The 24031-nt window shown below is 46.7% G+C and overlaps 1 protein-coding gene across 1 annotated transcript; it reads left to right on the plus strand.

Moving 5' to 3' along the window:
• Positions 1-20486: 20486 nt before the first annotated feature.
• LOC149334399 (kunitz-type serine protease inhibitor-like) lies at positions 20487-20675 on the plus strand. Its single transcript, XM_089555129.1, has one exon. The coding sequence runs from the start codon at positions 20496-20498 to the stop codon at positions 20658-20660; it is 165 nt and encodes a 54-aa protein (XP_089411255.1). The 5' UTR covers positions 20487-20495; the 3' UTR covers positions 20661-20675.
• Positions 20676-24031: the final 3356 nt, after the last annotated feature.

Here is a 24031-nt window from a genome sequence, read left to right on the forward strand (position 1 = left end):
GCACCTGCGAGCATTGCTACCGAAGAAGAGAGGCACGACTGCAAGCGCCATCTAGTGTACAGGTGGGGTTTTTCCTTCCGCATGCCGTGCGCCGTGTGCTCGAACTAGAAACTAAGTTCGCTGTCAGCGCTGGTGTTGTACTTTTCCTTCCGTCGTCCTTGTCTTGTTTGCGCTCTTTTAGAATCCGCACCTGCGAGCATTGCTACCGAAGAAGAGAGGCACGACTGCAAGCGCCATCTAGTGTACAGGTGGGGTTTTTCCTTCCGCATGCCGTGCGCCGTGTGCTCGAACTAGAAACTAAGTTCGCTGTCAGCGCTGGTGTTGTACTTTTCCTCCCGTCGTCCTTGTCTTGTTTGCGCTCTTTTAGAATCCGCACCTGCGAGCATTGCTACCGAAGAAGAGAGGCACGACTGCAAGCGCCATCTAGTGTACAGGTGGGGTTTTTCCTTCCGCATGCCGTGCGCCGTGTGCTCGAACTAGAAACTAAGTTCGCTGTCAGCGCTGGTGTTGTACTTTTCCTCCCGTCGTCCTTGTCTTGTTTGCGCTCTTTTAGAATCCGCACCTGCGAGCATTGCTACCGAAGAAGACAGGCACGACTGCAAGCGCCATCTAGTGTACAGGTGGGGTTTTTCCTTCCGCATGCCGTGCGCCGTGTGCTCGAACTAGAAACTAAGTTCGCTGTCAGCGCTCGTGTTGTAGTTTTCCTTCCGTCGTCCTTGTTTGTTTGCGCTCTTTTAGAATGAGTACCTACCAACTCGCCCAGGCTTCTACTTCGGCACTTCCGGCGACTGGATTACGTGGCTGCGCCGAAATAATCTCTTTCCGCACTCTTCCGTCCCGTAAACATCGGAGAAACAACAGACTAAACGCAGCCCCTGTTCTTGTCGTTTTTTTTTATTCATGCGAACACAAGCAGAAAACTAACTGAACGCTCTCTACACACATGTACAGGCAGTTTTAGGATTTGTTCGCGTTCGTTTGAAATTCGGAAACAGTTGTTCTTGATCTTGAACGCCCTGACCTGTGCGCCCGCTATGAAGAACGCCGTAGTGGAGAACTTGGGATTTATTTCAGAAACCTGGTGTTTTTTAGCGCGTGGTGGTATTGCACACGACGTAGGCGTATTCGCATACGGCCGTTAGCGAAATGCGTTTGCCGCAGCCAGGATTTCACCCCCCAACCTTGAAGTTTGAATTTAATCAACGGTATGGTGTTACGTCTCCCGTTCAGCAGAAAATCCGGCTTCATCCTCTGAAGATTAATTCGGGTAGGGATGGCAACCGAGCCTATGACGATCGGATTGCGAGACAGGCATGCTAACCATAAAGCCCGAAGGCTCTTTTTTTAACATGGTATTTATTACCCTGAAATAATGTTCCAGTTAGATGAAAAATTTACAAAGCTTTTACAAAATTCCACAAGAGACATCTAAAACAAAAACACAGCTAGAGACCACTAAGCGGGAGGTAAGGCTAAGAATAACGCCAAGAGGGGCTGCATCTCCGGTTTAAGATCGGTGTGTTCATGCACTCCCTCAGTTGAACAATGATTTGGTACAAATGAAATTTAATCGAAACAACCGATTCACTCTATGGTCCATCAATATAATGATCAATGAGCTGTGCAGTCCAACCAGAAAAAAACATATCAAGAGGTTTATCAACAAGCTGCACTCCAGTCACGTGCCGTGTGGCATGAAAAGTCAAAAGACTCTTTTGCAATAATACAGAAGATTTCTTTATGTGATTGGCGATCAGCCACTCAAGTGACATTTCCTGACGATAAAAGATTCAGATGTGATTTCACACGATTTTAAGGCGAAAGCCTTTAATGGCTCATACTGTCGTGACCAAGACGTGTTAGCAAATTTGTCCGCGTTTCAGATTGATGTAAATAGTCGTGACGTTACTGCGCGCGAATTTTGACGGGTGTCTACCGAAATATGTGAAACAGTTACTGCGCAATTTCCTTTCCTCAAATACAAATTTCGTCCGGTGTCCGCCGAGATATGTGAGGCAGTTACTGCGTGATTTCTTTTTCTCAAACACAATTTTCATTTTCTTCATTACGGCCCTTCTTTCTTCTTTCACTCCACTTCCTTCCTTCCTGTACGTTGCGTTTGAGGTGTCTACCGAGATGACAGAGAATTACAGCCCCATTTCCTTTCCTCAAAAAGCGTTGCGTTCAAAGGGCAACGCATCGCGCCGAACGGGTGGTGGCGTTCCGTGGACTCCCTGGCAGCGCTACAACACGCTGTCGCGTTCCACTCCTAAAGGCGAAGATTAAGCGCCATTAATTGGCAGTTAATTAATGCACCAACAGAATGTGAAGTGAACAATCGCGTAGCAGAATGCAGCACTCAGGCTTACGCCTTTCACTACTTTAGCCGCTAAAGTTCCTCGTAACTTTTGGTTCATGCCATTACACATCACGGAGTCTCATGTTGTTTTCATACATTTCTTTGTTGTACGCAAAACGATATGCACGAGCACATTATGCTCGTCAACAGCTATTTAAACATTACAGGGGAAATTCGACTCTTGTTTTGTTCTTTAGAGTCCAGATGCGTAGTCGTTACGTGTGATCGTTAATAGATGCGATGAACGTATCGCGCAGTTCGTTAATATGAGTGCTACAGCAAGAGTGAAAGGAAGAAATGTGCTACAGCAAGAGTGAAAGGAAGAACGTTTTTATGACTGAAAAGTGCAAAATATAGGCTCGAAGGCAATGTGATACAGCAACGAACAACGTAATATCAAATGCTCGCTCAATCGCAGGCTCCATATAGTGCGTCAAGCTGCGAGCGTAAGCACCCTGTTTTCGATATAACTCCGAACAGTGCAAAAAGGAACGCTGCAAGAAAAAAAAATGGCTGAGGCTTAGCTAAGGTTAAGCCTAGTCAGATGCGAAGCATATTGATGGCTAGGCTTGGTAATACATGGCTTTCCTTGGTTGAATACTTGGTCATTTTAATACAACCACTAGAAGTGTAGCAAGGATTGCCGTGGCAGCTATATACGGGATCATCGGTCTCTGTGGCACGCTGAAGCTTTCGCTTCTCGTTCAAATCAGCCCTGCTTCCAGGCGGCATCCCAACACCTGGCCGCCTCGTAAGTGCCCGGAGAGTTGTTATTGTTGCTGTGACTGAGAGAAGGATGAAAAGGAAATTGCACGGGCCTGCTACTGGCTCGAGCCAAGCCACCACCGCTGCCACGTGCAGATAGAGGAGAGTTAAAAGATCAGAGGAAAGAGAAAAAGGAAAGAAAAGACGCGCGTCGCAGCAAAAACTGCGTCTGCCGGAGCGGACGCTGCTCAAAAATCAGATAAGCGGCCGAAGCCGCGCTCGCCGAAGCGAGAACAGATACTCAGCTGAGCGAGGCAAGCTCAGCTTTATACCGCTGCTGTAGCGTCACGTGGTCAGCTGCAGCGCCTCTGATCTGGAGCCTCCACCGCCGCGGCCGACCGCGCGAGCCGGCAGCCCATCTCTCCTCTGCTGTGACGTCATGTTGTCACGTGGTCAGCCGCCGCGCCTCTGATGTGGAGCCTCCACCGCCGCGGCCGACCGCGCGAGCCGGCAGCCCATCTCTCCTCTGCTGTGACGTCATGTTGTCACGTGGTGTCACGTGATCACGCTAAAGGTCAATGGTAGCTCCACCACCGCGCTCGACGGGCTGTAGTGTAGCTCTAGTAATATGCTTCGCATAAAAAACCCAAGCGACAAGCATCCAGGTGCACCAATGCGCAAGATAAAAAAGAAGACAGCGCAGTCTCTCGATCTTCGCTCACCTCATCATGTGTGTTTACATTATTGAAATGTTTAGCTGGATTAGAAAGATGTGTGTCGCTATCATGCTGGCAGATTGAGAAGCTACCTAGAGCATTATTCCAGTAGTTTATGCCACGGAGCGGTTTTCAGCCTGAATTGTTGTTAACCGGTATGAACTCTTTTTAACATTTGCCGTGGCATGCTCTTGGGTAAAATGGCTTTCGTGCCTTTGAAAAGTACACATCTCATACGGACAGTTAAGATGAAAGAGGCTTGAGATGAAAGAGTTCATGCTCAATTTCTTTGCTTGCTGATATATTAGTGGCTTCAGTCTGTAAGTAGCAGTCAAGAGCAGCTTCTTTCGCCAGTTCTTCCTGTGTTTCCTTCGTGACCGTGCAGTTTAGGAGCTCAAGTGCGCAAACTTCGACGTCTTTCTTGGCACCAACATTGTCGAATTCCCCAGCAGGAGTCGCTCGTGACAGCTTCTCCGCCAAGACGAGGTGCTCCTCTAGAAGTTGCTGCAGCACCCAGTCGTACCTCAGCGAGCTTTAAAAAATTTCTCTATCGTGGAGGCATATCACAAAAATCTTTACAAGCCATCGACAGAAGAATTGGTTTGTGGTCGGCCTCGATAACGATCCTTTGATCGTACATACACTGGTGAAACTTCGCGCAGCCGAACAGAATGCCGAGCGCTTCTTTTCTTCTTGCTTCTTCAATATTCCTTCGACGTGGTTACCTTGATGACGAGCTGCAGCATCCCCTAAAACTGCTTTCAGTCTAGAGATAGGTTGCCTGAGAGCAGGTGCGGCCGTTGTAATCGATGAACCGTTCTACAAAGAACTAAGTTCTCCTGCCATATATTTTATGCCTGCATCAACTTCCGACAACAAGATAGACTACAAATTTTTAGGACGGCTTTTTTTCATATTTTCTTTCTTTTTGCAAGGTTCGTTTGGTGGTGCTATTAACCTGCGAAGTATTTTTATGGGTTGTATTAGGGCGAGCTATGCCGTTCTTTGCTCGGCCTAGAGTTCAGCCTTTTGGTTCATAACAGGAAAATGACTCCGTCTGTCCTAATGTCAGGCAGTAATTGGGGAAGACATCCCCCTCATTTTATGCCACTAAGCTGCTACACAGGATTATTGTAAAATAACGTGCTTCCACTGAAGCAGCTAGATTTCTTGGGCCTTTCGTAGCTGTTTACCACTCATGAGAAAGGTGGTTGCTGATTGCTCCGCTAAATCCTACCACCAAGTGCGCCTTTTCAAGAATTGCTTCGATATTCGCGTCTCGATAATATTCAAGCCGCTCCGGTGTGCGCCTAGAATATGACAGCAATCTCGTTGCCTCATCAAGAGCAAAGAGAAGTACCTTTGGATTCTGACATTTAAAAGTCTGCTCAAAGGATTTCCCAAGCCAAGTGATCCTGCTATGTACACTTGTCATATAGAGCTTTACGGCAGAACAGGCGAGCTAGCTACCCAGTCATCAGCCGAAGCTTCCCGTTGAACTATAGCTGCACCACACGCTGAGCTGTTATTCCTCATACATCGAGTTTAGTGGTCCGCTCCGGACGCACATTCCAGTATACTCAATCCTAGACGGTGCAGACGTAGTCTGAAGTTGCAAACCACAAAATCAGCATTTCGTTTAAGTATCCTTTCATACATGAAGCATGAGTCAGGTGCCCTATTCAAACCAGATAAAAGAGCCAGGTTCGTTATTCTTCCCAATAATAAGCTGTTGTCAGAATCATGGGCTGCTCTTCGCTCCTTCAGCATGTCAAAATGTACCGTGCTAAGAAAGAAGAAAACCGGAGCGAAGATATTATGAAGGTGGCTCAATATGGACATCGTGGTTCACTCAATCAGCAACAGCGAAAACAACGTCTTTTTTTACGGTCAAAACCCAAGAACCCGAGCAGTCGCTTCGGGCTCAAAGATTATGGGACAGCCACCTGACAAATTAATGCTGTGCTCCGTCTGCAAAAGCTAAGCTTACTGTCCATCGAAGACCCATTCCGAGTAAGACGACCGAATAACGTCGTGGAGTACCTCTCAAGATCCAACAAAGTGTTCTTGCAGTGTACTGTATAGCTTAAAGACCTGCATTATTCGATCAATCAGGATAGGTTGCTCGTTTGCGTGCGAGAGCACCGAAACTTTGGGGTCGGTGAGCATTGAACATTTTTCGTGCATGTCTGTCGGGAGGCTTCAAGGCCTTCCTTCATTTTAGCTGAAGTTAACCAAGCGATGATGCAAGGAAACTTGCATGCACGAATAAATGGAATATGTATCAATTCCAGTCTCACCCCAGTTTTAAAACTCTTTCTAGCTTGGAAGGACAGCAGGCTCGCAACACTTCTGCCAAGAGCCACTAAGGTCAAGGTACTTTTTACTTTTTGTAGACGATTCCCAACTTTGTTTTTTTAACCTCAAATGGGTACAGAGCTATTGGCCTTGGTCTTTGTTTTGGTTGAGAGATTTTAAGCATTCTTTGGAACTATTGGAAGTGAGATATGAGGTGCGTTTGGAAGCCCCATCCGGTTCTTGGATAGCCGGCTTATGTTTTGCTAAGGCCACACATGCAGAATATGTGAACTTCGGTGTTTCAAGCAGCAGCTGCCATTCCAGCTTGCCCGATTCAATCCTGACGAAAAGAACCATTGGAAGCTTGTGGCTGGCGAATGCGGTCCACAGTTTCGTAGCTCATTTCATGAAAGACAGCTTCGATGACCTGGCGGCTCACCGTCACATGGTGTGGTGCCCTGAAGCAAGTTACGTCTGATGCTTAATACCTGTTGAACCGGGAGAAACAAGAAGCGATTTCAAGCAGCAGGAATGAAAATAAAACGAATCTCAGAAAGTATCGCACCCACTCCAGCAGATTGGTCGCGCAGCCACGAAATGCAGCGCTCTGTGTGTCCATGAAGCTGCATCGGCTTTGTGCACGCGTGAACAGTGGAAACGAAGAACGCAGGTGATGTGACACGGCGCTTCAAAAGCCGTTCATTTAGCGTGCCGAAGGTGTTCTGTACTAAATTACACTTTCCAGCGGCAAGTTGCACGTAGACAAGGCCAGAGGGCGCTTAACGTCGCACCTCAAGAGACATGGCAAGTAAACTAAGAACACAGACAGATAAAATCTGGTGCTATATTGTCATGAATGCAAATAATAAGGGCCAGATATGGTACCAAAAGGCTGTGCACATCGAATTTGGCCTTCCCTTCAGTGGTGAGTACGTATTCTGATCAGATAGCGACAGTTTCGAGACATCAGAGATCGACAGGGTTCAAGTTTTTTTGTTGCTTTCATTAGCTCACCTTCAGTTTCCCTGAAAAAAGCAGGTCAACAATTTATTATGATGTAAAGCACTAATTGGCGTCCTCTTGTGTTTCGTTTAAGCAGCAAATAAACCGCAGTATTTTTAAGGCATATCATTCGGAGGGAAGTGCATCAGTATCTTGTCTCTGTGTCGTTTTTCGACGTTACGCTAAAAACATTAGTTGAGGCAAGGATCGTTTGCTTTACGTGAAGCGACCAGGATTACCACATATATATTTCGCCACGCAACGCTTTAAGGACCGCTGTATCGGGTTCTATTCTGTCCTTATGAAGGGACTCTGCATTAGAAATCAAAAACAATTTTCATTGCCACTTAAAAAGACCCCTTTTTCGTGAAACCGGCCCTGAACGCATGAGTAATTGTTTCATTATCACACCTGTGTCCTCGATACCGGATGTTTCAATTTAATGCCTCGAGCAGGGAACCCATTGAGTTAGATTTCAATCTCCATTGCATACGCTTCCCGCGCTGCGATTGGCTTCGATATCTGCACCGGTGATAACGAAGTGCCTGTTTTTCGATATCTGAGCCAGTGGACGTCGGAGCCCCGTGTTGGAAGCCCGTTTTCATAGGCGGGCAGTGAAAATAACAGAACAAACTGCCTTATCTGGAAAATGATTGCCTTAAAATACCGCCTTCCGAGAGGGTTTTCTACCAATAAAGTGTTATCATCTGTGCCCCCGGAGAAGAGATTATGGGGGCGGGGGGGGGGGGGTGGCGCCAATATCGTCTTCCTCCTATTGTTCTTGGGGCTATAAAAATCGTCAGCTATGAACCAGGTGCCAGCAAGCTTTCGCCACGAGTAGGGCAACATGAAGGCATTCATTCTCCTTGCCGTTTTCAGCTCCGCCTTTGGTAAAATTTGTGGTCTCTGATTCTACTTTGCTCTTTCCTCTCAGCAGCTGTAAGATTTTATCTTATCTAGTAACTTCAGAGCCTATGTAAAGTATAAATTTACTGTAACCTAAGAGCGCTATTATAAATTTAAAGTGTCTGCGCACAAGTAGGCTATCCCTATTGACTAAAAAACGACGAGGCCGAAATTAATATTGCATGGAACCGAACTTATAGACTTTATTTATGTTCTTTCCATGGAAAGCTGGAGCTGAGGCAAAAATCTGGCTTGCCTGACGACAGCTTTAGCGCCCATGTACAGTTTGCCAGACAGTGCCAAAAAACATTTTAGTAAAGCCTTATATGTACTATCAGTTCAAGCGAAATACAAGTTACGGGAAAAGAGGACGTACATGCTGTTTATAGCCCAATGGTGCACAAAAAACAAGGTACAACACTCCTTCTACATAAAGTTCAGAAAGCGTACAATTCAACCAACATTCCCGTATCAAGAAAACAATCGTAAACTAAGCAGAAGATTTTTAGAGCACCCACAGGAAGTGTCATAAAGTCGCGTTAAAGGTTATGGAAACTTAATGTTAGTACTTATCAAGTATTGTTTGATATTCTCATTGGACAACGCTTTGGAACAGTTGGAGAGGAGGAGGTGAATTATTATTGCCTGCAGTGAACTTCGTGGCGTGGTGTCTGTTGAACGGAGACCGGGAGCTGAGGTGAAAGGCTGGTTTGCCTGACGAAGGCTTCAGCAGCCATGCACGGCTTCCAGGACAGTGTAACAAAAAAAAACATTTTAAGAATCTTATTTGTACTTATCAGTTCAATCAAAAAACAAGTTAAGGAAAAAGAACACGTATACGCAGTTTAGAACCCAATGGTGCACCAAAACAAAGTTCAGCACTCACTTTTCTGCATGAATTTCGCAGAACATAAAATACAGCCAATATTTATGTAAAACAAAACAATCATCCAACAAGGCAGCATGATTCATAGAACACACAGAGGTCCTGAAAGGAAATCGCTAATGAAATGTTTTGGAAACTAAATGATACTACTTATCAAGTATTGCTTATTGTTTTCATCGGACCACGTTTCATAATAATTGAAGAGGCGTGGGTAAATTATTAATGACTAGGAAAGTGGCAACGTAGTGTGTGTTTAACGTAACTACGCCATATGAAGTTATACGTTGTGGAAGACTTGTCAGAAATAGAAACGCATAGTTGGTTTGTGAATATTTTGAAATAATCGGAACAAATATAATTGATCTGCCTTTAGAATACAGTGTTCGACAAACAGATGCATTGCTCGAAGGTTCGGTCGTGGACCGTGATATCCCTCAATTGTTTTCACTGCTTTCGCTTGAATAGTAAGTACTTTTTGGTAATTACCGGAAGTCGTAATTCCCAAACGAGAATGCAATAACAGATTTTAAAGCATCTTTAACCATCGAGGTATAATGCTAGTCAATCGGTAAAAGCAATAAACTATTCTACTGAGACTGGAACAAGTTTCAAATAGTGCGTATTCCAAGACCGTGTCATGCTGAACAAAACACAATGTGTTGGGTTGGGTTATGGGACCTAGCGTCCCAAAGCGACTAAGGCTATGAGAGGCGCCGTAGTGGAGGGCTCCGGAAATTTCGACCACCTGGGGTTCTTTAACGTGCACTGACATCGCACAGTACACGGGCCTCTAGAATTTCTCCTTCAAAGAAATTCAACCGCCGCGGCCGGGATCGAACCCGCGTCTTTCGGGTCAGCAGCCGAGCACCTTAACCACTTAGCCACCGCGGCGGCGAAAACACATTGAAATTTGTGACTGGCAACTCTTTCAATTCTACATAAGCTGGCCAATTCGATCATGATGGTCCGCCTTGGAACCGGGTCAGTTCTCCCCGTCATCCAGAGCTGAGCCCTTGTACGGGTATATCCACGAGACCGTTCGCTTTGGAGCCAGCTCCCGCCTCCGTGGTTCGACGCGTGGTAGTGGCCCGTTCCCCGCGTGACGTCAGGAACGTTAAGGTCACGTGCCGAAACGGCCAATAGAGCGCGGCGAGCCACGATGGGGCGAGCCGGCTCCAAAGCGAACCGTCTCGTGTATATTCCGCTAGAATGGCTCAGCGCTGTATGCCGGGTTATTAAGTGTAATTTAAGTATCAGCGCTCTCAAATACGGCTGAGCAGAGTAATGGAAGGAAGCCAACGTTTGGATTTGTTGAGAGCAACAAGTAAACGACAAACTGAACTCTCTGGGTACATTCTTGCAATCAAAAGTAGCCACTAAAATATACTGTTCCCATTCTGCCAATTCACTCCCCACGTGTTAATTTCTGGGTAACCGTGCAATTTACTGCACGCCCTGCTCAAGAAACGTAAATCGGGTAGGGCAGGTTTGGAAAACTTTTTCACTGTTACCATTTAAACTAACATAATTATTTCTCCTCTACATTGCAACAGGCATTGACTTCCAGAAGCAATGATGCCAGTTACCCGATGCCGGCCCCTGCATGGCACTAATGCCGAGGTGGTGGTTCAACACGGCTTCTGGGAAATGCGAGCGGTTCAACTACGGAGGTTGTTGAGGCAACGAGAACAGATACGAGACCAAGAAAGATTGTGAGAGGACGTGGCTCGGATGAAAAACGTGGGTGCACAGATCTGAATGTCTGCACTGAATGCCTACTCTTTTGCATATGGGAGGCAGGCTAACTTGTTATCTACAGCCGCGTCTGCCTAGGTAAAGAGTAATTAGGCACTGCATTTGTAAGGCGCATAAGAGATAGCAGGTCACGTGATAAATTTAAGCATCAGTTAAACTCAAATCGTAACTAGATCACATAGATGAAATCATACGATCAGCGGTTTCAGGGCCACGAGGAATAGTTAGCTGAGCAATAGCCTCATTACAGTTATTTCTCCATCTCAGAAGCTTGTTTTCTCTCCGCAAGACATTTACGAGGCTGAGCTAGTTGCTGCGCCATTACCAACTGTTCATGGCAGATGTCGGCAACAAATTTATCTTCTTTTTCACGATTTGCAGCTAACTTTTGGCCAGTAGAACGTGCTGAAGTCGCCAATGAGCCTGCTAAGTATACCCCACCAGGTATGTAGCCGCATTCCTCGACTATTTTGCTCGTACTACGTGATCTAGCACACTGAGAAAGCACCCAATGAAGTTTATTTATCTATTATTTATTTATTTATTTCGCATACCCTCAATCGCCGAAGCATTGTAGAGGGGAGTGGATTACAAAAAGCAACAACAGAACATGAAAGCGGCAGGTATATAGTACAAATTACAAGATAAATCATACAGCGTGAAAGGCTAAAAAGGCGAGAAAACGAACATAATTGCACTGGAAAAGTAAATCGAAAAGCAACACAAGACATGAACAACATAACAAAAAAGAACGGCAGAAAGGAAAAAAGGCATTAATAAACTCTTAGGTGACAGCACAAAAATGATTGAACAATGCTTGCCTGAAAAGAGTGTAGTCTGATATGGATGCGATCTCAGCGGGAAGGTGGTTCCATTCCTTAGATGTGTTTGGCAAGAATGAATAATAAAAGGTGTTAGTGCGGCAATTAGGAAGAGCAACCTTGTTGCGATGGTCGACACGTGAGGAGCGTTAGCTAGGCGACATAATGAATTCACTATGCAGAGACTCTTTGTAGAAAATTTTATGAAACAAGCAAATGCGAAAAATTTTACGGCGCAAAGACAGACACGGCAAACCGACATTAGACCTCATTAACGTTATGCTGGCTGTTCGGCTATAGTTAGAAAGTACGAATCGAATAACATTATTCTGCACCATTTCAACAGCATGAGATAAAGTGTTGTGATTAGAATCCCAGATGGAGGCAGCATATTCGAGTTTGGGTCGGATAAGGGTTTTATAAAGAAGAAGATTTAATGAAGTAGGGGCTTTACTGAAATTACGTCTTAAGTATCCTAAGGTGCGATTGGCGTTGCTAATAATATGGTGAGTGTGAGCTTTCCAGTTTAATGTGGAAGAAATGGTTAGGCCAAGGTATTTATATGAAGGCACGGACTCAAGTGGAGTGTTGTAAAGTGTGTACACCGAGGTACATTCACCTTGTCGAGAGACACGCATTATTTTACATTTGTTAATGTTTAGTTCCATGCGCCATTTTCTGCACCAAAGAGCAATGTTACTTAAATCGGACTGAACAATTAGTATGTCATCATCATTACGAACCTCGCGATAAATGACACAGTCGTCAGCGTATAAGTGCATGCAAGAAGAGACGCAGCTTGGCAAGTTGTTAACGTATATTCGAAATAAAAGTGGTCCTAAAACGGATCCCTGGGGCACGCCTGATGTTACTTCGGTTAAGGAAGAATTACAATCGTTAATACCGACGTACTGGGAGCGATTAAGCAGAAAATGTTCAAGCCAGTTTAGTACAGCAGGATCAAGATTCAGTGCAGACAGTTTAGTTATTAAGAGCTTCTGATGTACTTTATCAATGGCCTTGCAAAAGTCAAGAAATATGCAGTCTGCCTGGGAATTCCGATCAAGTATGCTGTTTAATGAATGCGTGAAATGAAGGAGCTGAGTTTCGAATGAGAAGGAAGGGCGAAAGCCATGTTGAAGAGATGTAAAAAGGAATTGGAGTGCAAAAAAATGATAGATATGGGAATATAATATGTGCTCCAATAATTTACATGGAATACTGGTTAGTGATATGGGTCGATAATTTAAAGGGGATGATTTGCTACCTGATTTATGAAGAGGAACCACCTTTGTTGTGTGCGCGCGAAACCAAGCACTCGTGTTATCGCGTACTGTCTGCGCATGCTCACTGCCCGGCTATCTCTTATCGGGTAGCCCGTGCTGGCTTTAAAAGACCGCTCGCACGGGCCCACCGCGCTCAGTATGTAACCTGTTGGCTTCCTGCCAAGTAGCAGGAATAAACGTTCCTTCGATGCTACGTCTACGCCGCCCAGTTCTTGGATGCCAGACATGACATATTGGCGACGAGGATGGGATGACCGCCGTACGGAATTCGCAGTGTGAAGAACCTGGCCTCTGTGTAAAAGCTTCCCGCCACGAAGATTTCCCTGCGGTGAAATTGGCATAACGTCAGCCGAAACTTCCAAGTGAGTCATGGGTCACATCGGCTACATTGAACCTTTCGACGAGACCACGAGTGACTGGCGCTCGTACGAGGAAAGGTTGAAAGCCTATCTTTTGGTCAATGATGTTCCAGTAGCAAAGAAGGTTCCTGCTTTCCTAAGTCTCATCGGCCCGAAGACCTACGCACTGCTCAAGTCGCTGACGGCACCGGACGCACCGTCGTCACGAGAGTTTGACAGTCTTCTGAAACTCCTGAGCGATCACCTGGCGCCGCAGTCGTCCGTCATCGCAGAGCGTGCTAAATTTTACAAGCGGTCACAGCGAAGCGGTGAGTCCATTACAGAATTTGTCGCGGAACTTCGAAGGCTGGTGCAGAGTTGCGAATTCGGAAGTTTCTTGGATGAAGCGCTCCGGGACTGTTTCGTTTGCGGCCTGCTCCGCGAGGACATTCAGCGTGTATTATTCACAGAAGACAAGAAGCTAACCTTCCAGAAGGCCGTAGATAGAGCTCTTGCCATGGAAACTGCAACTAAAAGCGCGGCGTTCACGCATAACAGCGCATCCCCGGCGTACGAAGTGAATAAGGTTCGAGGCGAAAAGCAGTCTGTGATGTCGCCAAGCTGCTTCCGTTGCGGGTCACCCAATCATTCTAACGAAGCATGCCCTCATATCGGCGATACATGTTATAATTGTAACCGAAAAGGGCATATTCAACGCGCCTGCAGGAAAGGAAAGGAAGCTAGGGAGGCAAAGCCCCGGAAACGTGTGAAGATGCTCACGTCCGTCCGAAACGAGTCGTCTGTCCCACTTAAATCAGTCAACGCAGACCCATTTACTGTACCCGTGAACGTTGACGGTGTCCTACTGACGATGGAGCTTGACACCGGCGCAGCCGTATCCGTCATATCATGGCGCGAATACCAGAGGCTGTTTCCACGTAAGCGACTTCAGCCAGCATCGTTAAAGCTGCGCACGTATACTGGGGCTATGGTAAAACCGAAGGGTCTGGCGAAAGTCGTCGTGCACCACAACGACCAGAGCGTGGAGCTTCCCCTGTACGTCGTGGACACTACAGGACCGGCACTCCTCGGCAGAGAATGGTTGCAAGATATTCGTCTGGATTGGAAAAACCTAGTTTTTTTTAATCACCTTGGTCTCTCTCGAGAAATGTCAAAGCACTGGCAAGAAAAGCTGGAAGCCATGCTAGACAGCCATTCCGAACTTTTCAAGGATGAGCTAGGTACCATCACGGAAGAGCAGGCCGAGCTTGTCCTTCGCGAAGGGTCACAGCCGAAGTTTGTAAAGGCAAGAAGCGTTCCCTTTGCTCTGCAAGGTGCAGTAGAAGCGGAACTTGTGAAAATGGAGAAGCTGGGCATCATAACGCCTGTTGCTACAAGCGAATACGCAACGCCCTTGGTACCGGTAGTGAAGAGGGATGGAAGCATCCGGCTGTGTGGCGATTATAAAACCACCGTCAATCCCTGTCTGGAAGTAGACCGGTACCCTCTACCTCGGATAGATGACCTTCTAGCAGCGCTTGCAGGAGGAGAGGAATTTTCGAAGATCGACTTGAGTAGGGCCTACCAGCAGGTAGTTATGGCTGAAAGCTCCCGGAAACTACTGACGATAAACACGCATAAGGGATTGTATACTATGAACCGTCTGGCTTTCGGCATTTCGTCCGCCCCAAGCATATTTCAAAGAATTATGGACAACATGCTGAAAGGTTTGGAAGGAGTCAGTTGCTACCTTGACGACATCCTGGTCACAGGCAAGACCAAGCAAGAGCATTTCCATAACTTGGAAGCCGTCTTGTCAAGATTGCAGGAACGCGGTGTGCGCATCCGGCGCGATAAGTGCTCGTTCTTTCAACGAGAGCTCCGTTATCTGGGCCACGTCATCAACGCCGAGGGTGTTTGCGCATCGCCTGAAAAGGTATTGGCACTGCTAAATGCGCCTGCTCCAAAAGACAAGCAGCAACTGCAGTCATTCCTTGGGATGGTCAATTATTACGGCAAGTTTGTTCAGCGTCTGTCGACTTTGGCACAGCCGTTGTACAGGCTGCTAAAGCAAACAACAGAGTGGACGTGGGATGCGTCATGCCAGCTTGCTTTCACGGAGATAAAAGCAGCTATGGCTTCCCCTCCAGTTCTTGCCCATTATGATCCGAAGCGACCGCTTCAACTTGCCTGCGACGCATCTCAGTACGGCATAGGCGCAGTTCTGTCGCAGAAAATGATCAATGGATCAGTTCGACCGGTTGCCTACGCATCCCGCACATTGTCAAGTGCCGAAAAGAACTACAGTCAGATCGAGAAAGAAGCCCTTGCCCTCGTATTCGGCGTAAAGAAGTTTCACTTCTACGTCTACGGAAGGTTCTTCACGCTTGTGACTGACCATAAACCACTGCAAACAATTTTCGGCCCGAAAACAGGCATTCCCGCGATGGCAGCTGCCCGCATGCAGCGTTGGGCGCTGACGCTGTCAGCCTACAACTATGCTCTTGAATTCAAGAAATCTACCGATAATGCGGAAGCAGACTGTTTATCGCGCTTGCCGCTCGACAGCAGCGAAAAGCAATCGGCAGAAGAAAGCGAAACTTTTTATTCGCTTCGTTTGGAAACGCTGCCTGTCACAGGCCAAGACATCGCTCGTGAAACGAGGCGTGATCCTTTACTAAGCAAGGTACTGAACTTCACAAGTGCTGGCTGGCCGTCGCATGTCGCTGAGAAGGAGTTGAAACTTTTCTTCGACAAGCGTTTGGAGCTCACAGTTCATCAAGGGTGTTTAATGTACGGCATGAGAGTAGTCGTGCCTCCAAAACACCGAGCCTTCTTGCTTGAGGAACTTCATCAGGGTCATCCCGGTATCGTAAGATGCAAAGAACTCGCGAGGAGCTACGTCTGGTGGCCTGGTATCGACGCGGACCTGGAGCAACACGTGAAGAAATGTGAAGAGTGTCAACAGCAACGGAACGAACCAGCACCGGCTCCGCTTCATCCATGGTCATGGCCGACTTCGCCGTGGCAAAGAGTTCACTTGGACTTTGCTGGACCCATGAAAGACAAAATGTTCCTTGTTGCCGTGGACGCACACTCAAAATGGCCAGAAGTTTATGTCATGCAGAAGACTACGGCGTACCACACAATTCAGTGTCTCCAAGACCTGTTCTCGCGTTTTGGCGTACCCGAGACCATCGTGACCGACAATGGACCACAGTTCGTTTCCGAAGAATTCAAGAGCTTCGTCAAAGGCTTCGGTGGTCGTCATATCGTGAGTGCAGCGTACCATCCAAGCACGAATGGCCTTGCAGAGAGATTTGTACAGACAATGAAATCTGCGTTGCGGAAAGGACGACCCCAAGACTCCTTGCAGGCAACCTTACAGACGTTCCTGATGACGTACCGCAACACGCCGCATGCGACTACAAGAGAAACTCCAGCAAACCTTTTCATAGGTAGACGACTGCGCACGAGACTCGACGCAGTCAAGCCTTCTGTCGGGGGAAGAGTGGCTCAGCAACAGCTCTCCGATATGGTGCGACGCAAGGCACGTGAGCGACTTTTCAACATCAACGATGAGGTCCTCGTGAGGAATTACAGAGGTCCTGAGAAATGGGTCCCTGGCACTATCATTCAGCAGTCTGGCCCCGTTTCATTCAAGGTTCGAGTTAAGACGAATCGTGGGGTGCTCATTTGGCGTCGTCATCAAGACCAGCTACTGCTCAGCATCGACAGCTCAAAGCAGAGCATCATGGAAGATTTTATTCCAGATTTCGGGGATCCTGAGAGCGCCAACGAGCCACTTCCAGCTGCGGCCCCTGCGGCAACGACCGACCCTCCAGGGGAGCGACGCTATCCACAGAGGGACCGGCGACCTCCTGACAGATATCAGCCATAGCATTAGTTGCATTGTATAATGTAGCAAAAGTACTTTGTGCTCATTAGGAGGAAGGAGATGTTGTGTGCGCGCGAAACCAAGCACTCGTGTTATCGCGTACTGTCTGCGCATGCTCACTGCCCGGCTATCTCTTATCGGGTAGCCCGTGCTGGCTTTAAAAGACCGCTCGCACGGGCCCACCGCGCTCAGTATGTAACCTGTTGGCTTCCTGCCAAGTAGCAGGAATAAACGTTCCTTCGATGCTACGTCTACGCCGCCCAGTTCTTGGATGCCAGACATGACAACCTTCCCGATTTTCCAGTCCATCGGCAAAATCCCTTGGTCGAGCGACTGCCGGAATAGTGTAGCAAGAAATACAGACGTGTACATTTTGGTTTGTTTCAAGAAGTTATAATTGATGCCAGCACTGCCACACGAGGAGGAAACATTTAATGAATCAATTAAATTTACAATTCCAGCAGGATCAATGACAATGGGAGGCATCGGAGGAAAATTATATTGTAAAGTAGTTTCAAGCGCACTTCCAGTTGATAAAGAAAAATTCTTGGAAAACACATTACTCAATGTACAGGCACACTCAGATGACGACAGGGGTTCACCGCCATCATTGTTAAGCGAAATTGCACTAATGTCGCGTGAATTAACAATATTCCAAAATTTTCCCGGACTCTTTCGTAACATTGAAGGAAGAGTGTTATTAAAGAAAAAGTCTTTAGCGTCACGCACCGCTTTGAGGTAATAAACTTCAGCCATCCAGTACGCTTCCCAGCGATCGGCACTGTTCAGACGCTTTGCGGAACGGAAAAGTCTTTTTTTTTTGGTGCAAAGGCGTCTGAGTGTGTTCGTGTACCATGGAGCATTTGAGTTAGATTGGATATGTTTTAATGGTATATGTGCATTCGTGAGTTCCTTTATTTTATTGCAAAAGAGGTCCCAGTTTTCTTGGACTCTTCGCTGGTGGAATTCTGCAAGATACGAGTCCAAATAAATGACCAGCTTAAAGTTTATAGCATCAAAATTTCCTTTTTTGTAATCACGGATTGGTTTCACCACTGAACTACCGCGTTAGAGTGAAATGGTGAGGTCGAAATGAGCAGTGAGTGATCACTCAAGCCATGTCAGTAGGTGATAGGAGATACGAAATCCGGGTGTGTACAAAGTATTCAATCCAGCGTATTACTTGACTGTGCATTGTATCTTGTGGGGCACGTTCCAACTTGTGTTAGATGAAAAGCTGAACAGAAATCAAGGAAATCTTGGCACTGTGAAGACGTTGATTTGAGACGGGGATAAGGACCAGACCGGATGATATTAGGAAAGTTAAAATCCCAGAGAAGAACAATGGGGGCTGTGGGATAACGAGAAACCACTGAATTGATGGCGTCATAAAGATTGTCAACAAAAGAAGCTGGAGCGTTCGGGGGACGGTAGTAGCAACCGAGGATTATTCGCATGTTTTTGACGGTGATAGAGACCCAGACTATTTCCAAATCACAGATAGTAAAGATTGGAAAAGAAGGAATTTCGTTTGATACGGCTATCAGTGTGCCACCGCCGTGTTGAGAGTAGTGTCGATCGCCGCGCGGTATACACTGTATTTCTTTGAACCCTGGAAAATTTCCACGCTAGAAACTTTTGCACTGAGCCACGTCTCAGTCAGAACAACGATGTCAGCGTCACATGCGCATACAACAGAGTTTAGTTCATCGCGTTTGCTCATGACGCTACGAATGTTTGTGAAGATAACTGGGATGCATGAAATAGTAGAAAGCCCACAAGTACCGCTTATTAATTGTTAGGATTTATCAAGTTGCGTCCCAGTACTTGGTGATGATGCGCTAGAGTGGGAGCGAGTGTTAGCCGCGGGCCCATGGGCGCTCTGGTGGGCGTCAGTTGGATATCTAGCTGTCTGTGCGTGCACGGTGTCACTTTCGCGGTCATAAATATAGAAAGTTTTGTTAACAAGCAGCCTGTCATGACGAAGTTGGAAAAAAGGGGATTCTGGAAGAGCCTTCGCAAACTATGCAAGCTTTTTTCTTGCATACCTGGTAGTCGGGGAAAAATCTTCACTGACAGAAACGTCGAGGTCTTATAATTTAGATCGTTCTTGAAAGACTTTATCCCGAACCTTAAAATGACTGAATCTAACAATCACCGGTCTGTTCTTTCGTTCACAATATGGGCCGCCGAATCTGTGGGCACGTTCAATTTTTTACCCAGTGAGACCGGGGTCAATGTTTTCTGTTCATAGGTTTACAATTTTTGTTTCAGTTTCATCTCATTGGTCAGTGCTGCCTTTTACACGGTGAAAAACAAGATTATTACCACGAGAAATCTAACTGTGAAAAAAACACAACGGTATTTGCCAGGCTTTTTCATGGTACACTAATTTTCAGTTCGTTATTCAGATGCTGTAGCCCTCGAAAGAATTACTCAGCCGCAATATTTCAGCACACTGACGCTAGTTTTTCTTCGCACCTTCCGCAATGCTGAAGTTTATTATCTAAAATTTCATGACTTATATACAGGGTGATCATTTTTTAACGGTTTCTCGTTTTTATTTTAAAATAAGTGAGATATGCCTCGAAGCGGTCTTGCATATGCATTATACCGCAAGGCCGACATTATATGCGTGATTGATCGCAAATATTAGATGGTTAATTAAAAAATTAAGCAATCAACTTTTATATTCTTAATGCTATGTGCAAAATTATCTGCAAAATAAGGCCGTCAACTTCAAGGGTAGCTCAGTGAAGAAATGTCTTTTATCGGCAATGTTGTTCGAAATACTGACAGTGAAGAATACGCATGAGAAGGCTCGTTGAATTGGTTTTTCCAGCGATGCACATTGAAAAGAAGATTCTGATTGCATTTTTGAAGCAACAAATACCGACACTAAATGCGCATTTTATGATGTAGGAGTTCGCGAGATTTCGTTGATGATTGTAATAGAAGCAGCTTTATTTTGCAACTTTGAAATACATAATCTTGAAGTTCGATATGTGGACCCACATTGCCGATACAAAATATTTAACAACTGGGTCCTCCTTCGATGTTAACAGCCTTCGATTTCGTAAAATATCCTTGTCCGCTAAAATCAAAAATAAAGTAGATTATTATCTTTAGTTTCACTCGTCCATTTGTTCACCTCTGTCACGTTTATATATAACGTCGTGCTTTCTGTACAATTATTCATCAGAGGCCGCACGGCATGCTCCCACTGTTTCTAAGCTAAACTTGTGCTAAAGTCATAAATTGCAGTCCTGTATTTAACTTCATTATGAGCGGCATTCATGCAGGTTGAAGTGACGCTTTTAGTAGCCCGAATATCCCGCTCACCTTCATCGCCGCAATGAAAGTGATCGATGATATCATGAACATGGAACAGGTTCTTACTAGTTCCTAGAAGAAAGGAGTTAAGGTTCGCACGTGAGGGCACTGCATCTCCACTGATGCCTTGAATTTCATACCACAGCCTCTGCGGCAAACGTGTGCCATCGCCCGGTTTACTGCGGGCCTTGCATGGCTTCTGTCCCCCGCTTCTACTACGACGCGAAGACAAACAGGTGCCGGGGATTCATCTACGGAGGCTGCAACAGCAACGGAAACAACTTCGAGACGCTGCGCCAGTGCATGGACTTCTGCGTCACTCCAGGGCCAGGACAGCCCGTGCCTCTGGACGCGTAACGGCATTTGCCGGGCCTGGCCTTTTCCAGAACAGTACGGCTGCTGGACGTCATATGTCCGTGAACACCACACGGCTTAAATAAAGCTGGCGCGTTACTTTAAGGACTGATTTTTTCGAGCAAACATCTGCCATCACTGTTCGCAGCCTGAGACAAGGAACGTGATATTTTTATTCCTCCTGTTCCTTTGGCCAAAGGAAATCACCAAATTAATCAGGAACACGAACGTCGATGCTAAAGCGCTTGCAAGAAAATGAAGTAAATAAGTGCAAATGTAAAATTTGGACACTCAAGAGTGCAAAGAGCAATTCACAAACCTAAGCTATTGTTGCGAAAGCAACACTGCGCGAGTCGCCGAGCCATTTCGCGGAGCTGATCAAAGGCCATACTGCGCATGCACTAGGAGCGGTGACGTCACACGGCGCGCAGCTGGCGCGCCGCCGTCGTCGCTGTGCGGGTGACTAAGAAGTGCCGCCGCCGCGCTCGCCAGTTGCGCATGCGCAGTAGCGGCGCATAGATAGCGTGCCGGGGCCGCCGCCGCTGCCGCGTGCTCTCCATCGCCTCTCTCTCTCCTCGTTGCTGTCGCAATCCTCCAGATTTAACCAGAGCTAAACCACTGCCAATATTTTTTTGCTATATTCTGTTCCTTGCAATTATTTGTTTTATAATAACGAGGTAGGCACCTGCATACTTCTGGCAAAGGAAACTTCTCACGCAGAACGTATGTCACTCGCTAACTCCAGCAAGCTGTCGACATGCAGAATGGCTTTTTTTTTGTGATGCACCACACGTTCCCATTCATATAAAGTCCACTCCGTATGTCCATCCCCGTAAGCAAGGCCCTTGACGAAACTGTTCTGAAGAAAGGCTGATTGGTTCATTTTAATGATCAGTGAAACTGTGGCATCAATGCAGCAAAAGCAATCTTATTGTCACACCCATTCCCATAACGTAGTAATGGAGTCATGACTAAAATTAGGAGAACTTACTTCTTTAAAGCAGGCTATCAATGCAAACATTTTCCTTCCCAGCTCTCAATAAGCAAAGTAACACGAAGTAGGAATTCCTTCGTGCAAACAAAATAATGTCACGACTCCTTCAGGCCTTGCACGTCGGTAAGAAGAAGTCACTTTCGTCGAATCGTTTTGGTTTATCTGATTCTAAGGAGTTTGAATCGGCCAAAGCTCTCCTGCTATCTTAATACCTAAAAACCCAGGCTAGCCCAAATGACGCTACCTGCAGATAATTGTTGTAGCTCTATATCGGCTGTGGCGGGGCTATAAAGCGAGATTGCGCGCAGCATGCTCCCCAAATTTCCCGCTTGTATGGTACTTGAGGGACATTAATGATGGTTCTGTGCGAAACAAAAAAGCTCCCAGCCCAAGTGGGGCGGGCGGCGCAATGCTGCCGTGGGCCGCGGATGGGCCGTAGTGGTTCTGAAAACACCGGCATGCCTCCAGCCAGTTCTGAATGGTGTAGTTTTCATTATATAATTTTTTATAAGTTTCTCATTTGCGTTATTCACATAACAGTCTTAAGCATATTTATTCAATTACTGAATATTAAATTCTTATGGATATCGCAATCACGTAAATTGTGCAAAAACACTATACAATGAACAAGAATAACTGTGCCACCTTATCTGTGATCACTGCGTTTCGTTCCAGCTAGAAATACATGCATGGCCTTTTCGCACTGCGGCCTTTTACAACTAACATGGGCTAACATTACAACTAACATTATGCGCGCAATGTGGGATAACCCCCTATGGACACTGCTGCAAAGAAATTTCAGGATGGGATGTTTAGATGGGAGAGAGAGAGAAAGAAAACGTTTATTCGGTGCTCATAGAATGTTGAGAGCCTTCATGGGTGGAGTCCCTAATCCAAGACTTCTGCAGTGGCTGCGGCAGCTTCAGCCCGTTCGAACAGTGAACGCTCACATCCGGGTTTCTAACTGGACACCGCTTCTTCCCACTGCTCCTGCGTGGCATTGTGTATGACTGAGAATAAAGCGTTGTGATGGCATCCCCATGTGGTGTAATGTAAAAACGTCTCTGCGCACCACGGGCATACGGGCCTTGTATGTTGTGGGGTGCATGTTAATTATAATAAATAAGCACGGATACGTGTTTGGTTGCAGCTGCCTCCAGCTTAAAGCCTTCTCTTTAGTGAGTTGGGTATGGGGTGGGGGATAGACCCTCCAAGTCTCCTAAAGTACTCCAGTACGTCGTCGTGCGTCTGGGTAACTAGCTTGAATCCCACCGCATCAACCCTCGTTCAGTTGGATGACCTCGAGGGATGGCGTCCGCAGTTTGGTTCCCGACCAGGCCGGCCTGTCCCAGTACCCACATGATGGAATGTTTTCTTCGCTTGAGTCACCTTGGCCGGAGAGCTTTCTTGTCATTTCGACTTTTCAAGTAGCTCTGACAGGTAATCTGCGACTCCAAGACCATTACCAAGGATTAGCCTCTTCTGTTGCCTTCGGCTACGGCGAAAGGAATCGCCGTCTTCACTGCTTCATTAGAGTTGAAATCTCTTATTGTGGCGCTGGCTTGCTCCTTGTGAGCGTAGACGATTTCCGCTGCCACTATGGCTTATGGAAGCGACGCGCTTTTCTAACGCCTCAGCACTTGCTTCCCCTCGACCTCGGTGCAGTTGCGGGTGAATGTAATACATTAGAGCACGATTTTGGCCGTCCAATGGTCCACGGGATCAGCTGGAACTGAGAAGCCCCAAAAATACCCACATCGCCCCCCTGTGGGGAATACGCAGGGAAGCCCAAACAGGGCTTGGCTGTTCCTGCATCAGTGCCATTCGGGAATGCGATTAGACCCAAAAATAAGTACTCCGGCCCCCTGTTGAGAATGTGTTGACTGAGCCCTGTAGAACCGGCATCGGTGCCGTTCGCAAGCAGGGCCGAATGTGCACAGCCGCATTTAGGTTGCAGTCATTGGTCCGAAACGGGACCCATCGAATTGAGTTGCGGCCAGCCGACAAGGGACTGATCTGGGCACCAGTTGCAGAACCCACATGATCCCCATATGGCGGCCGCGTCATAACCCCATGAGGTTCTACCTCACAGCCCTCTTTTTGCTACCCGGGTTAGTGCATAGGATTTAGAACAATATACTATAATTAAATGACACTGCATGGCTGATGGTGATGTAAAACGTGTATTGCATCTAATAAAGAGAAGCATGCCTTTCCGGAAAGGGCCTTCAGTCTAGGGCTCCCGCAGCGTCTCTGCCGTCAGAAAGGCCCGGTCCACCAGCTTGGGCTAGCCTTCCTGGTAACATCTGTACGCTGTTACGACTCGAGGTAGCAGAATCCCACCGCTGATCACCAGTTATCATGGCTAGGGTAGCATGGC

Source organism: Amblyomma mixtum, chromosome 8 (assembly GCF_055824585.1).
Source record: "Amblyomma mixtum isolate Tamu chromosome 8, ASM5582458v1, whole genome shotgun sequence".
Lineage (NCBI taxonomy): Eukaryota > Metazoa > Arthropoda > Arachnida > Ixodida > Ixodidae > Amblyomma > Amblyomma mixtum.